Source organism: Lepidochelys olivacea (assembly GCF_965140295.1).
Source record: "Lepidochelys olivacea isolate rLepOli2 genome assembly, chromosome: 2".
Classification (NCBI taxonomy): domain Eukaryota; kingdom Metazoa; phylum Chordata; order Testudines; family Cheloniidae; genus Lepidochelys; species Lepidochelys olivacea.
The window spans coordinates 207998490-208011629 of record NC_140412.1 but is presented as its reverse complement, the minus strand read 5'-3'; the positions used below and the strand labels follow the sequence as shown (position 1 = coordinate 208011629).

Genomic DNA, 13140 nt, shown 5'->3' with positions numbered 1-13140 from the left:
ACCTCTTTTTAGGGTGATGCATATTTAAACCTATTGAAAAATATAAATCCTCACACACTGGCAACAATTACAGTCCTGTGTTGCAGTCGCTTAAGAAAAGCTGTACTGACGATTTTAAATGGCAGGTACCCATTAAAAATAAATATTGTATAGTAGTTTTCCAAGTGGAGTCAAATTCTATATAGTTTTATGGTCGGCGGCTTTTTTTTCAGATAAATACAATGTTGGGGCGGTCATTTGACATTAATATTTTCGCGATTTGGGACTATTCAGACCGGTAACCCAAATAGCTTTTCCTTCCGAATAAAGGGGTCTTTGTGCGTACTGTACACATATTCACACATACGTATACGTATCTATTAGTAAATATTTTTCACTGCAAGTATTTTAGTCAGTGAAAGAGAACTCTACTTGGAATAATTTTAGAAGCTAGTTTCTATTATCTATTTAGTCTTCTGTGCTAGGAATTTCGAAAGCAAATAAAGATAGAAAAAAGAGGCACGATTTAACATGACAGACCATTGATTTTTAATTTTTTGAAACTCCCACAATCTTGCTGCATGATTAAAACCCTCTCGTTGCTCAGCGAAAACCTTCTTTACTATCAGTGCCACATCAGGAGCCGCAGAAATCTGCCCGCCTCAAAACCTTTTATTTCCCCGTTGTAAAGTTTAACTCATAGTTTTTTCTTTAATACCAGCGCAGATTTTGTTCAATTTAGAGGAATCAGCTCTGGGCATTTTAAAATCTCTCTGCGATTCGTCCTCGATTTTAATGGAAGTTAATAGTCAGGATTTGTAAATCGACTTTTTTTAAAATGCCGTTACCTTCTCTGTGTTAATTAAATCTCGTATACACGTGTAAAACATTTTTTTCTAGAGGCCCTAAAATCCCAAACACAGTAGAACAAGACGCCTGGGTTAGTAAAGACATCAAATCAGGATTTTCTAAATCAGGCGTCATTCCACAATATGAACGTTTCCAATTACAAAAATCTACTCACTTATCTGTTGCCTACAGCCATACGGTGGTATCAGAGACATTCATACAGACATCGATACTCACTTTAAAACATTTATAATTATAATCTGGTTTTTTTTTTCTGAATTACTTTAAGCAAGGTTATCTAGGCTTTGAAAAGGTGACCATATACACTACATAGCTCTAAATCAAATACTTCTATTTTAAAATAAATTCACAGTTGATTGCAAATGTATATATTTTAATCAAGCCTTTGGGAGTCAACAGACTGTGAAAAACCTATAGGATTTTAGTAGCTGAAGGAACACAAGAAAAAAAAAACGCTAAAAAGGAAAAGGCCTGGTAACTTTTATTCAGGAGTATTCTACTCCCCTGACTTTTCCTCTGTTTCTTCGCTGCTGGGCTGTGTGGAATGTAGGAGTTTGTTTTCCTTTTTCCATTTCATTCGCCTGTTTTGAAACCATATTTTAATTTGTCGTTCAGTAAGGCAGAGAGCGTTTGCAATCTCAATCCGTCGTCTTCTGGTTAAATATCTGTTAAAATGAAACTCCTTTTCTAACTCTAGAGTTTGGTATCTGGTGTAAGTTTGCCTCCCCCGTCTCCCATGTGTTCCATACACTGTACCTGTAAAAGTAAAGACAAAATTATGGCATTGAACAAGGCCCAATGATCTCAAGTTAAGAAATAATGGTCAGTTGCATTGTGCCTCCTCTTGCAGAGACAATCACATCAGGGGTGTGTGTCTACTCTGATTTTCAGAAGTTTTCCTGATTAAACATTTCTAAATGAAGAAGAGCATCATTATCATATTTGAAGGTATAATTCTGATATACAGATATTTATTGGGACAAGCATTTACCCAATGAACGAGAAATATTTAAAACGTTTATATATACGTATGTGTGAGAGATATACAAATATGTGTGAGTATGTATACAACTATCATAGTTACTATGACTATAGCAGAACTGTAATTAAGTATGGTCATAGTTAAAGCTCACAGAAGCAACTAAAGTTCCTAGAACAGCCCCTGGCATTTGCTCCTGAATATGGTGCACTCAAATGCAAAAGGGCTCTTCAAAATAAAAAAATGTCTTTAAAAGTTAAACTTTTCAAATAAATATAAATCATAATCCCATCTTTTGAGAGAAAATTAGGTGGAAGGTGACGGAAGATTTTATTTTTTGAAACAGTTGAAGTAAACAAGGCAATGTGCTTATTCAAAACAAGTGCCATTTGCTCCCATCCCAAACTGTCCTGTTGTGTAAACTTCACTTTATGTGAGACAAAATTCAAGGTGATTTGTAAATGTGCACACATTGTCCGAAAACGTGCTTTCAATAACCAATATTTGTATACTAATGGGCTTGGGAGGGTCCTACAAATAAATGGGGGTAGGCAGTACAGGGGGCATGTTACTTACATCAGTCTTTGACACTGAAGGAGCGAAGAAGAGGTTTCTTCGGGGAGGGATGGTTATTAGTAATTTGTGAATGCCTATTTTTCAGTTATTACTAAGGAACTGCACCAAGTCAGCCAAGTTTGGAGCAGATTTTTCCTAAACTGCTTTAAGGCTGCCAATATGCCAGGGCTGGAATAACCTGGAAAGGTTTCGTGTTACACATTACCTCGCAGGAGTCATTGCTCTCCGACAGTTTGGACGCCCTTTCTGAAAGTCTTTCTCAAAGAAACTTTTCTCTCACTCTCTCTCTTTATTGCATTCAAACGACTTACCAGCGCAGGAGTTCATCCGCTGCATCCAGGGATAAACAGGGCTCGTGTACTTCCGGTCGCTGCCTTCCTCATTTAAAATTTTGCTTTGCACACTGTCGGATTTGTATGGTTGATCAGGAGAAAAGTGCAGATAGTCACCGTGTCCCCTCTGCTTGCCACTGCCGGAGGGAGAGGCGCTACTTATGTCCTTCTCAGAATAAAAACACGAGGCTCCATACTCATAGGATGCCCGATTGCAAGCAATGACCGTGTTGGACTGTTGGTAAAAACAAGGTGAGGTGTAGGTCTTGTCCTGCAGGCTTGTTGCCCCATAAGAAGCTGGGAAATGCCTCAGAGCATCATAGCCAGCTGGATAAAGGGGGATTTGCCCGAGGAAAGAGTCCTGGCCATTAGGCAGGCTCCCAGGGAAAGTGGGATTCACAAAATAGGAACTCATTTGCTCTCCCCTCTCCAGGACTGTGATTTGTTGTGTATTAGTACATCTGGCTATAACTATTAGTAGTCATCGAACTGGTTTGTTTCTGGATGGCCGAGCGCCAAAAGCGACAGCAGCAAATAGCACCAGCTGACGGCTCGGCGGCCAATGGGAGCGCAACGTGGAGCCCGCTCCCCTGGGACCCGCAGCGACCGAGCCAGCAAAGTTACAAACAACCCCGAGCTCGCACACCCGACAGATGGATGGCAACACGCACACACACACACCACCCTTAACGTGGCTAAGGGAACGTGGGAGGTGGGACATGTTAGGGGGGAGGGGAATGGGTAGGGAGTGGTACTGTAAAAAACAAACAAACTGCAAAGCTTAAAAGAGTGCGGCAAGCGGCGGCCGCTAGCGCCCCAGAGGCAGTGCCCTGTGGCAGCTGGTGAAAAAGGGGCAGCTCTCCAAAGTTAGGATCTTCACTCTGGAAGATATGCAAATCATCACACGGCGAACCCCCCTCCCCCTCGCTCCCCACCCCGGGGGGTTGGACTACCCCCGTCCTTTCTATATTCCTATGGGAAAGGTAGAGGATGATTGACGTTAGAACTGAAAACTTTGGAGCAATTAAAATCCGTGGAAGGGGAATGAATCAGCGATGGCATCTGAGCTGGCCGACTTTGTAAACAAATATCTGTTTTCTTAACACAGTGCAAAGAAAATGATTTTATTAAACTAAATATACTGAAAGCCCCCAAATAATATTTCCCTCCCGAGCTTGAGCACCAAGCATCTTCGCCCCAGTTCAGAATCCAGCCTTTGTGTTCGGATTGAGCCATATTCTCCGTTGTTTATTGAAGGGAATCTCGTGCATTTATTGAGGGGAATCTTCAGATAATGAAAGTGGAGATTATGGATCGGACAGGAAATGGTGGCCTCCTAGGTTTATTTATTTATTTAGATACGTGTTTCAAAAGGAGTCACTGGCAGAGGTTGGAACAGGTTTCCAGAGCTCCCAGACAAGATGTAGTCAGATAAAGTTACCCGTGTTTGTTTTCTTTACATTCGAAAAGGGTATTTTGCTGTATCTGAAACGACGATTTTAACACTGTAGTGGTAGAATTATTCCTAATGAAAATAGCCATCCTAACGTGTATGCAGAGGCAAACCGGTTTCGCTGTTGTTTCTAATCATTTAATTACCCACTGATGTTTTAACAAACATCTTAACGTATACTGTTCAACTTGGCGGACATATAAGTCTTGGCCCAGGGCAGAAGCAGTAGAAGTGCTGGTGAAATGCACAGAAAGGCTTTTAATTCAGCCGACTCCAGCAGTTCCTAAAAATAACAAGGAGATTATTCATTCCAAGCCCTGTTTACTCATAATACGTGACTATGACAACAGACTGAACAGCCGATTTTTAAACCCGCTGGAGTTTGTACTAACTCTGTTTCCTATAGCACCTAAACTAGTTTTGGAAACGTGAGTTTTGTTGTTGTTGGAAGGTTCCGTGTCTCATTTCCGGAGGATGATTACGGTACCTATAAAACAGTAGTGAGTTAAAACATCTCTCCACAATAGTTGGTATTGTTAACGTTCTCAGTTGGACTTTCACACTGAGATGTTGATTACCTTCCATTTTTATTTTTTCCCCCATTCTCTTCTCCGACTTTAATCTATATACACATCTGCTAGACTAAAACTATATGCATCGAGGGAACAGCTGAACATTATGTGTAGCTACTCAGAAGAATCCCTACCCTGAAGAATTTGCACTATGTGTGTGTGTGGGGGGGAGGGAGAACAAGAGGACTTGTGGCACCGTAGAGACTAACAAATTTATTTGAGCATAAGCTTTCCTGAGCTACAGCTCACTTCATCGGATGTGCTGGGGGAAATTCTGAATACAAATGAGGTTTTTAAATATGTGAAATTTTTCAGCAGAAGCTAGACCGGAAACGTGCCATGAAAATTAAGACTCGGTGAATACAAAAATCCAACGCCCTTACTTCTTTTAAAAAGTTGTGGTCAGAGGTCTTTTTTTTGAAGACGCACTGGATTCATCGCGAAAAATTAGCGGGTTATAAATATTTAAGTTTTATTATGTCGGTCTCAGATTGATATTATCTTTTTTTAAAGGGATGGGAGGAAAATGATTTGCCCAGGGATGTTAATCGGCGGCTCTTGTTCTAGACAAAGTCAAAATCTCTAATGTCTCAGCATAACAAATGAAAACATTTCCCAGTTGCTTCCGCCGCACTACACCGCAAAATAAATGAAAATACCCATTTGTTTTGGTTAGGGTATGTTGCAGTAACAGCGAAACAATTTTCATGGCAATCGTGGTTTCAGTTACATTCAAAAACCAAAAATAAAAAAACCCTGCCACCATAAAGCTTTTACCGTGAGCGTTCCCAGCCAGATAGGTTGAATGGCAGCTTTATATGAACATTTATCTTCTAAAAGTGAATATGGAAAAGCTCACCACTGCACTTCTGCAACTGCGACAAAGTAAGCAGTCCTGCACCTCCCATTAATTTCTTAATTATGGAAAAATGTCAGCACACAGTTGAAAAAAATGGGATTCGCGCTTAAACAAGACGCGGGTTGTTCTTTCTTTCTTTCTTTCTTTCTTTCTTTCTTTCTTTCTTTCTTTCTTTCTTTCTTTCTTTCTTTCTTTCTTTCTGTCAACAGACTCCATCACTCGAACAACGCTGGAGTACAGGTGCAGGGCAGTTACCCTCTTGAGCTTAACCCACCCCCCTTTACATACCATCTAAATCCACTCACAAATCCTTCTCATGTGCAGAGGCGCAATAGAAAACAACCTTTAACTAATAGCCTATAGTCCAAACAGTTCTTGCAATCCAAACCATTGTTTAGATTGAACTCCTAATAGTAACCTCACTGGGCAACCTCAATCTTATCCCATCAAACCAAGTCACACTGGGACATTTTACATTCTACACACATCAAAGTTTTTTTAAAAAACAAAAATCCCCCCCCCCCCGGCGTAGAAATAGCCCTTGCGTGGTGGAGTTTGAATGGTTTCCCTAAGTAGGCCGAATTTTTAGGATTTCTCCAAGAGGATTGCAGACAATTAGCCTTTTACTTGCTGCTGCCTTTGGATCGCCTTGTTTCCACCACACAGTGGCAGCACTGAGAGTCTCTCGCTCCGCCATAAATAATCCGACACTCACTGCAGTTGCAGTCAAGCAGATACTGCAATGCAATGCAAATGTAATTCTTTATCAGCCCGGAGAACACAAACAACACCGGTGTTAACATCTAAAGTACTCACAGCTCATTCTTAATTACTGTAATGAATATCAAGATATTGCAGGAGCAGAACCCTGAACCAATGCCGCGGTTTCCAGAACACAAATATAGGAAGCAACGCCAGCTTGGTGAAAGACACTTTATGATGTCAATACCTGACTAAAATAGTCCGGGTCCAGATCTGTTTCCTCTTCCCCCCCCCCCCCAACACACACACACACCGTGTTCCAGTTTTTCAAAATCATAACTAAATTGACAGAGTACCTCTTATTTTCTTCAATTGACATCGAAAAAGCTTCATTTCAGGATCTGATGTAGGATTGATTGCTTAAAGTCGAGCCTTAGATGCCATTCATCCATAAACTACGTATTTAGAAAAATGTCTGTAATATTGTTCAAGCTCCGATCAACACATGACTTGACACGGTTAAACTGTATACAATGATTCATTTGATAAAGCAACCTATACACATATTTCCTCTATTCTGCTGTTACAGAAATATCCTTTCTCTCGCCTGGAAATTTTATGGAATGAGAAGATATTATGCCGATTGGTCTCTTTCTGAAATTGTAAGTGTATTTTTTAAAAAAAAAAAAATCTAAGTTGCAATTAACACAAATGCATTTGCTAATGCTGGAAAACAAAATGAATACATTTTGTTGGGCAAAGAAACTCGGTATGATTTTATAAATCTGAATTACAAAATAATAATAATACAAATCTGAATGTGATAGCAAATCTTTTAAAAAATACCTTTATTAAAATTACACCTCAGCCTTGCTAATAACAAACGCTTGAATTTTTGTATGCACTGGTTAAATATAAATAAGCTAAATATTTTATTGGTAATCCTTCAGTTGGTATCAATTCATGTCTCTCTCTCTCTCTATATATATATATATATATCGGTCCCATATAAGTATATATGGGTATTAAAATAATGTTACCCTGCTTATGGTAGTGTTACATACGTTTCTCACCTTTAGGTTCTGGCTCGCAGGAGCCCCTGCTACTTTGACAGCTGTCGCTTTGGCTGCACAGGAGACGAATCGCCCTCCTTTTGGTGCCAGAAGAAGCAGGAAATTAGCCAGGTTGCAAGTTGAAAATCTGCCACTCCAGTGCTTTGAATCCAATATGCCACACCTTCCAGCGGAGGAATTGGAAATTGCCATCCAGGATCTGTGTTCTAGGCGGCTGCTTATGCTGAACCTCCATACACTTTGTTCACTATTGCCTTACAAAGAACAAATGAAATGGGGGATTGAAAGCCAGAGAGATCCGAAGCAGGACAGAGCTGAGCAAAAGAATGCAGCTCTATTCTCGCAAGGGAAATTATAAAAAAGTTCATGTTCACGGTTACCATCCACATGACCGACAGCGACCAATGGAAAAACCGAGCAACTCATAAAGTTGTATTGCAAAGTTGTAAATTTTCATAAACAACAACGGATTTATGGCCTTTTCCTCATCACTAAGAAGAGGCAGGTCTTAGAGAGGCGCCATCTTACCAGAGAGGCAGCCCTGGAGTTTTAAAAGACCTAGAGTTTGTTCTAATTTTATTAAAATTGCAATTAGTACATTTACCAGCAACTGAACACAGCAGAGCTAGGGAACTACTCTGCAGATGAAAGTATTATTATAGGTATATTTTTTTTCTTGCCCTCTAAAGAGAATTTCATGCATGATCTTTTTAAATTCCATATTAAAATACGGTATCTGCTTTACCAGTTGTAATAATGGGCAGGGAGAATATTTTTAAGTATAGGCGGTTCGGTTCGGTTATTTGTTTTGATTTTACATTTTTTCTATTGCCCTAATAGGACTGACACGCAGACACACACCTGTCTTCAACATTTTGAACTTTTGCAGTGCAGTTTGCGTCTATAATCAAATATCATTCTGCTAACGCGGATTTCCGCCTGCATATAGTTAGGTTTCATGTCTACTGTGATTTTAAGATTTCACTGAAGCACATAGGAGCGTCTTGTTTAAGGAATGATCTCTGCTTAATTTATCAACTCAGGTGAAAAATCTAGATAGAGAAATTGACTGATTCCTAACAATTCATCGCCTATGAATTTTTGGTTTTGATTGCGGATAAAAATGATATGTTTGATCTCATTTCTTTATTTGGCCGTGTAAATTTTATGCTTCTTTTGAACTGTTCCCTAATAAAGAAACACAATTCATTGTCAACAAGCATATTTATTTCCTGTGTAACATAAAACACATTTATCGTGGGAGATATTTGAACACGGTATCACTTCCAAAGAGAGCTTCACATACATTTTTTCCTCCACTGCCAATACTTACACGGCATATCCAAATGTTCACAATGAACACATCGAAACACATTGTAACATACAATTTATGAATAAACTTTAGCCAAACTTTCATTAAGGATTTATACAGAGTTCTTAACAATACATCATGCTACAAAGTTACCAATTTAATTACAGACTTCCCAGTTTATGACCTGATCTTACAAATGATTTCAAGACAATATAAATGACAAAAATTTCGTTTAAATATACAGTATTTGCTATTGTAGGAAAATTCACGGTATTACATATTAACACATTCTGAAACCAGGACAAAAAGATTTTTGAGAGGTGCTAACATGGTCGTCTTAATTCACTTTTTAAAGAACATTTTCCGCTATATTAAGTAGGATGAGCCTAGAAAACAAAACGGCCTGTAACAATGTACTTCAAAAGGTAGGAGCTAACAGAAGATATTAAAGCGCTTTGTACAATATTAGTATGTGTTTTCTTCTTCACGCGGAATAGTAAAGGATTGAGAAGAAAGATATATTGCAGCATATGGTTTCATTTATAATTGCTTTGGAATAAATATATTATTTTTCAATTTAAATATATTCAGCGTTTTCGGTACCAAATTATATACCAAAGCCATTGATGCGTGCTTTTCAAAGGACTACACTTAAGTTTCTAAAAGCATTCTGCAATTCACATTAGTATGTTATCTTCTTTTGATTAATAAAATACAGTATAGCTTAGAAGATAGGTAGGCGGAGCAAGAAATAGGTAGTCTGGAAATAGGTAGTACAAATAATTGTTGTAGGATGTAGTGGTTTCTGTTTCATTATTTTTACAGGTTTTTTTTCACTTCCTGTTTAATATTGCCTGTTTGTTGTGATCTTTTTAAATAAAAGGAAACAGGAAGTGCAGAACTATTGATTCTAAATTAGGTAGTTTTTTATGTGACCCTAATGCACTTACCCCTTAACAACTGATTGGGACTAATTGAGTCAGGTAGTTATGCTGGAAATTAACGTTTTTCTGCATGTGCAAGTAGCAGTTCTCTCACGCAAATGTACCCATACAAAACACACCAAGGTTTGGGCAAACGAAAATAAAATTATTTGGATGATCTTATGAGAGATTCCAAATAGGTTGGACAGGACATGTGCGCGGTTTGGGGAGGTGGGGACTGGAAGACAAGTCAGGGGACCTTTTAATGTTTGAAAATACTCGGTTTCAAGATGTTCATGAAAGGGAACAGAATTTTTAAAATAAAACAGTGAGTCTTTTCAACGAGAGCTTTTACAACTGTCACGTGCATACATAATACTAGAGATTGCTTCATCAAATGGGAGCTTTACTCGTCTTCTTCCTCCTCTTCTTCCACTTTCTCCACAGACGCTGTTGCTGACGTGTTCTCGTTGGTCGCTGGGGTGCTGGAGCTCTCTTCTTTATGTTCTTTCTTCCATTTCATCCTCCTGTTTTGGAACCAGATTTTGATCTGCCTTTCAGTTAGGCACAGAGCATGAGCGATCTCTATTCTCCGCCTGCGAGTCAGATAGCGGTTAAAGTGGAATTCTTTCTCCAGCTCCAGGGTCTGGTAGCGGGTGTACGTCTGCCGACCTCGCTTCCTATCTGGACCTGAAAGCAGGCAAACAGGCACAGAAGTTAGCCAGAAACCTGAAAATAATCAGTTCGATGGAAAGTTGGAATTTACAAACAGCCATCCAAGCAACTGGAGTAAATCCTCTTCCTTTATTCCCTCCGCCCCTAACAAAGGCATTTCTCTCAGACAGCATGCCCAGTTCCAACATGGCAAATTAAAGTTCTCTGAAATATACCAAAGTGGAAAGAAAACATTACAAACAAAAAACATTTTGCTTCCTAAAGGATGAACTTTACACTCGGCTCTGTTTCTCAAGCGTCCTCCAGACTTTAGTGTTTCACAAAGAGAAGAAAAGCAGGGTCTGGAACTTCCATTTATTTATTTATTCATTCATTCCAGGGGCTTTTTAACAGATTATAGACACATACTAGCATTAGACTCAAGAACGGAGCTCACATTTTCCGGGTCCCTTTCCTTTTTACACATGTGTACAGACCCTGATCCCCAGGAAAGGCAGATGACACATTTCACACTAACAGTGAGCTAGAGCACCCCTGCGCCCTGAAATAGTCTCTCCTCCCTTCTTTAGCGCCCCTCTTTTTCTCTTTCCTCTGCGTTTTCCACCACATATGATTTTTGTACATTTTGTTGGGGTGGGGTGGGGGTGGGGAACACTTACCCGTGTGGGGTCCCAGAGTACATAGCCAGCTCTCCATATTTCTATATCAAACCGCACAAATAAACGCAATACTAAAATTCCATAGCAAATTGACTTAAATAAATTTACGAGGATAGAACCCATTAATTGAGCAATAAAAAGTTTTATGATACTCATTTACATACAATGCCATGGGCTTTCTACGCAATGGCGCCTCTGCTATAATTAAAACCATAAAGGCTGTGCTGACAGTAATTTCGGCTACACATTTGCCTGGCTGCCATAGCTTTGCCCTCTCCATTCCCCATACCTGAAGACCTCATCCAGGGGTATATCCGGAAATTAGCCTCAGCCTGGCTGTGCAGGTTGCTTTCCTCCGCTTTCTCACAGCTGGATTTGGTTAGATCATTGCAGAGAACGGGAATGTTCTGATCAAAAGAGGAACAATGCAGGTTGTAGGCATCTGAGCCCAGGCTGTATCCGGAAGAGAACGGGTTTTGATATATGGTACTGTTCACATTGTACAAGCCAGGCATGGAGGAGGTGAAAGCACTAGCCCCTGGTCCATAGCCGCTTCTCTGAGAGTTGGTTGCAAAGGAGCAAGAAGTAGGCTCTGCATTTTGGAAAAGAGAAGCCCCCGTCGTATATTTGCTAAAAAGAGCGTTCACATAATACGAAGAACTCATAATTTTGACCTGTGATTTGTTGTCCGGTAGGCTTCAGTGTCGGTTTTACGAGGTAGCGTGATATATGATAACATTACACCCCCAGATTTACACCAAACCCCATTTTCTTTTGGACTGAGCTGCCTCCAGCACGTGACCAGTCATATGACCCCATCCTCCAATCTCCTCCTGCATCACAGGTGGTATGGATCAGGGTGTCTCACAGTATCCTATAATGGAAGGGGAAGAGGATCAAATATATGTCTAACAAATTAAAGACAAGGGAGCTTTTGGTTAAGGGTGCCACATGGTAGATGATATTTTGTAAGATCCCTATAAAGTATAGTAAGTAAAATAAACAGAGTTTTATTTGGTTCTATTATGAAACTTAAACCGCACGTTGTGCGATGCAGATCTCTCTATTCTAGAGCTGTATCGGATTAGGTATGGCTGCACACGTATTGCTCCCTGCCTCTCAGTTTACTCCTCATTTTCTGTCTTTTTTCTTCTTCTTTCTGTTTTTTTTTTAAATCCAAGTCGAGATCGCATAACATTGGACTATATTATAATATGCGTAGGGGGCTTTTCCATTTAATAAAAGCTACAGTGCTCAGCTGATCAATATTTAGTGTTGGGGGGGAAGCACATCTTGCACATTAAAAAGACTCCGCAGTAAACTGAAACTATCTCTCTCTCTCTCTCTCTCTCTCTCTCTCTCACACACACACACACACACACACAAGTTTAAATAATTTTGTTACTCACGCATGCATTATTTTTCTGCAGTGAAAATAAGTATATATTGCGTTTCCTGCTTTTCTAACAGATGTGTTGAGATATTGAGATTTTACATTCTGCTAATCGCTTTCGGCAAGATGGATCAGGATGGGGTTGCTCCAGAAATCCGCTTTTAACTCTTTTGCAAACCAGCATGTCTCAAAGGAGGAAGCGAGTGCTGGATAACAATTCTGAAAGAATATTGATACTCCTGGGCTCTTATAATGATGACACGCATATATTACCGAACCTCGTGTGTGAAATTTAGTTCATCTCTTCCGATTTCAAAGGTGAATTAATATATCGATCACGCTTTATATTTATAATACTCCGTTGCTAAATCTGTATTGTTACGATTGTATTCCTGACGGATTCATTACGTCTAATAGCAGAATAATTCCACTTTCCCGCAAAAAGAGGACACCTCTCGTCTGAACACCTTTTAAAAACCGATAAGTCCTGGAGTCACACATGTAGGGCTTCAGATCTTAACTAATTGTTTAATGCCTTCTTTGCCTTTCAATGTACCTACCTTACCATCCGAAGACGGAGACAGCAAAGTTACATTTAGATCACGGGTAACGTTCCTCATTTTCTAAACACTCCGCTTTCCAACAATAAGAATGACTTTCCATTGAGGATGCTGCACCGTACCCTTCCTTTAAACGGATCATAAAATGGGTTTCCTTCTCTCAGACAGGGAGTCCTGGTAAAGACAGCTTTTACTGCCCTGCTATATTGCACATCATAAACTG

At 39.6% G+C, this 13140-nt stretch overlaps 3 protein-coding genes across 7 annotated transcripts in view; all 3 read right to left on the bottom strand.

The window, feature by feature from the left end:
* Positions 1–7534, bottom strand: part of HOXA3 (homeobox A3) — a 43080-nt gene extending 35546 nt beyond the window's left edge. For 2 of the 3 annotated variants that reach the window (XM_084618964.1, XM_084618961.1), the window contains exon 1: positions 7396–7531. The gene's annotated coding sequence lies outside the window, so the exon portion shown is untranslated. Of the gene's footprint in view, positions 1–7395 lie in introns of all 3 variants that reach the window. The other variant, XM_084618962.1, reaches the window with a different exon arrangement.
* HOXA6 (homeobox A6) lies at positions 1234–8523 on the bottom strand. 2 transcript variants are annotated; one of them, XM_084618978.1, is made up of 3 exons: positions 7396–8523; positions 2716–2971; positions 1234–1605 (listed from the first exon to the last, which is right to left on the bottom strand). In XM_084618978.1, exons 1-3 carry the CDS (start codon positions 7585–7587, stop codon positions 1346–1348), a joined length of 708 nt encoding a protein of 235 aa, XP_084475104.1. In that variant the 5' UTR covers positions 7588–8523; the 3' UTR covers positions 1234–1345. The 2 variants fall into 2 exon arrangements, with proteins under 2 accessions (XP_084475104.1, XP_084475105.1); XM_084618979.1 differs by lacking the exon at positions 7396–8523 and adding an exon at positions 6679–6777.
* An 81-nt stretch (positions 8524–8604) lies between these two features.
* On the bottom strand, positions 8605–13140 carry HOXA7 (homeobox A7). Of its 2 annotated transcripts, XM_084618980.1 has the most exons (3): positions 12918–13140; positions 11254–11838; positions 8605–10320 (listed from the first exon to the last, which is right to left on the bottom strand). In XM_084618980.1, the coding sequence occupies exons 2-3, from the start codon at positions 11627–11629 to the stop codon at positions 10037–10039; spliced, it is 660 nt and encodes a 219-aa protein (XP_084475106.1). In that variant the 5' UTR covers positions 11630–11838; positions 12918–13140; the 3' UTR covers positions 8605–10036. The 2 variants fall into 2 exon arrangements, with proteins under 2 accessions (XP_084475106.1, XP_084475107.1); XM_084618981.1 differs by lacking the exon at positions 12918–13140 and having other exon boundaries at positions 11254–11909.

Bases quoted from the DNA above. Each gene is read 5' to 3' on its own strand.
- HOXA6 (XM_084618978.1), bottom strand. From the start codon at position 7,587: ATGGCAATTTCCAATTCCTCCGCTGGAAGGTGTGGCATATTGGATTCA. The intron at 2,972-7,395 runs GTGAGAAACGTA...TTTTACCAACAG, and splicing joins CTGCGAGCCAGAACCTAAAG to TCCAACACGGTCATTGCTTG. The intron at 1,606-2,715 runs GTAAGTCGTTTG...TTACTTTTACAG, and splicing joins GCGGATGAACTCCTGCGCTG to GTACAGTGTATGGAACACAT.
- HOXA7 (XM_084618980.1), bottom strand. From the start codon at position 11,629: ATGAGTTCTTCGTATTATGTGAACGCTCTTTTTAGCAAATATACGACG. The intron at 10,321-11,253 runs GTATGGGGAATG...GCCTGCTTTCAG, and splicing joins CCCCTGGATGAGGTCTTCAG to GTCCAGATAGGAAGCGAGGT.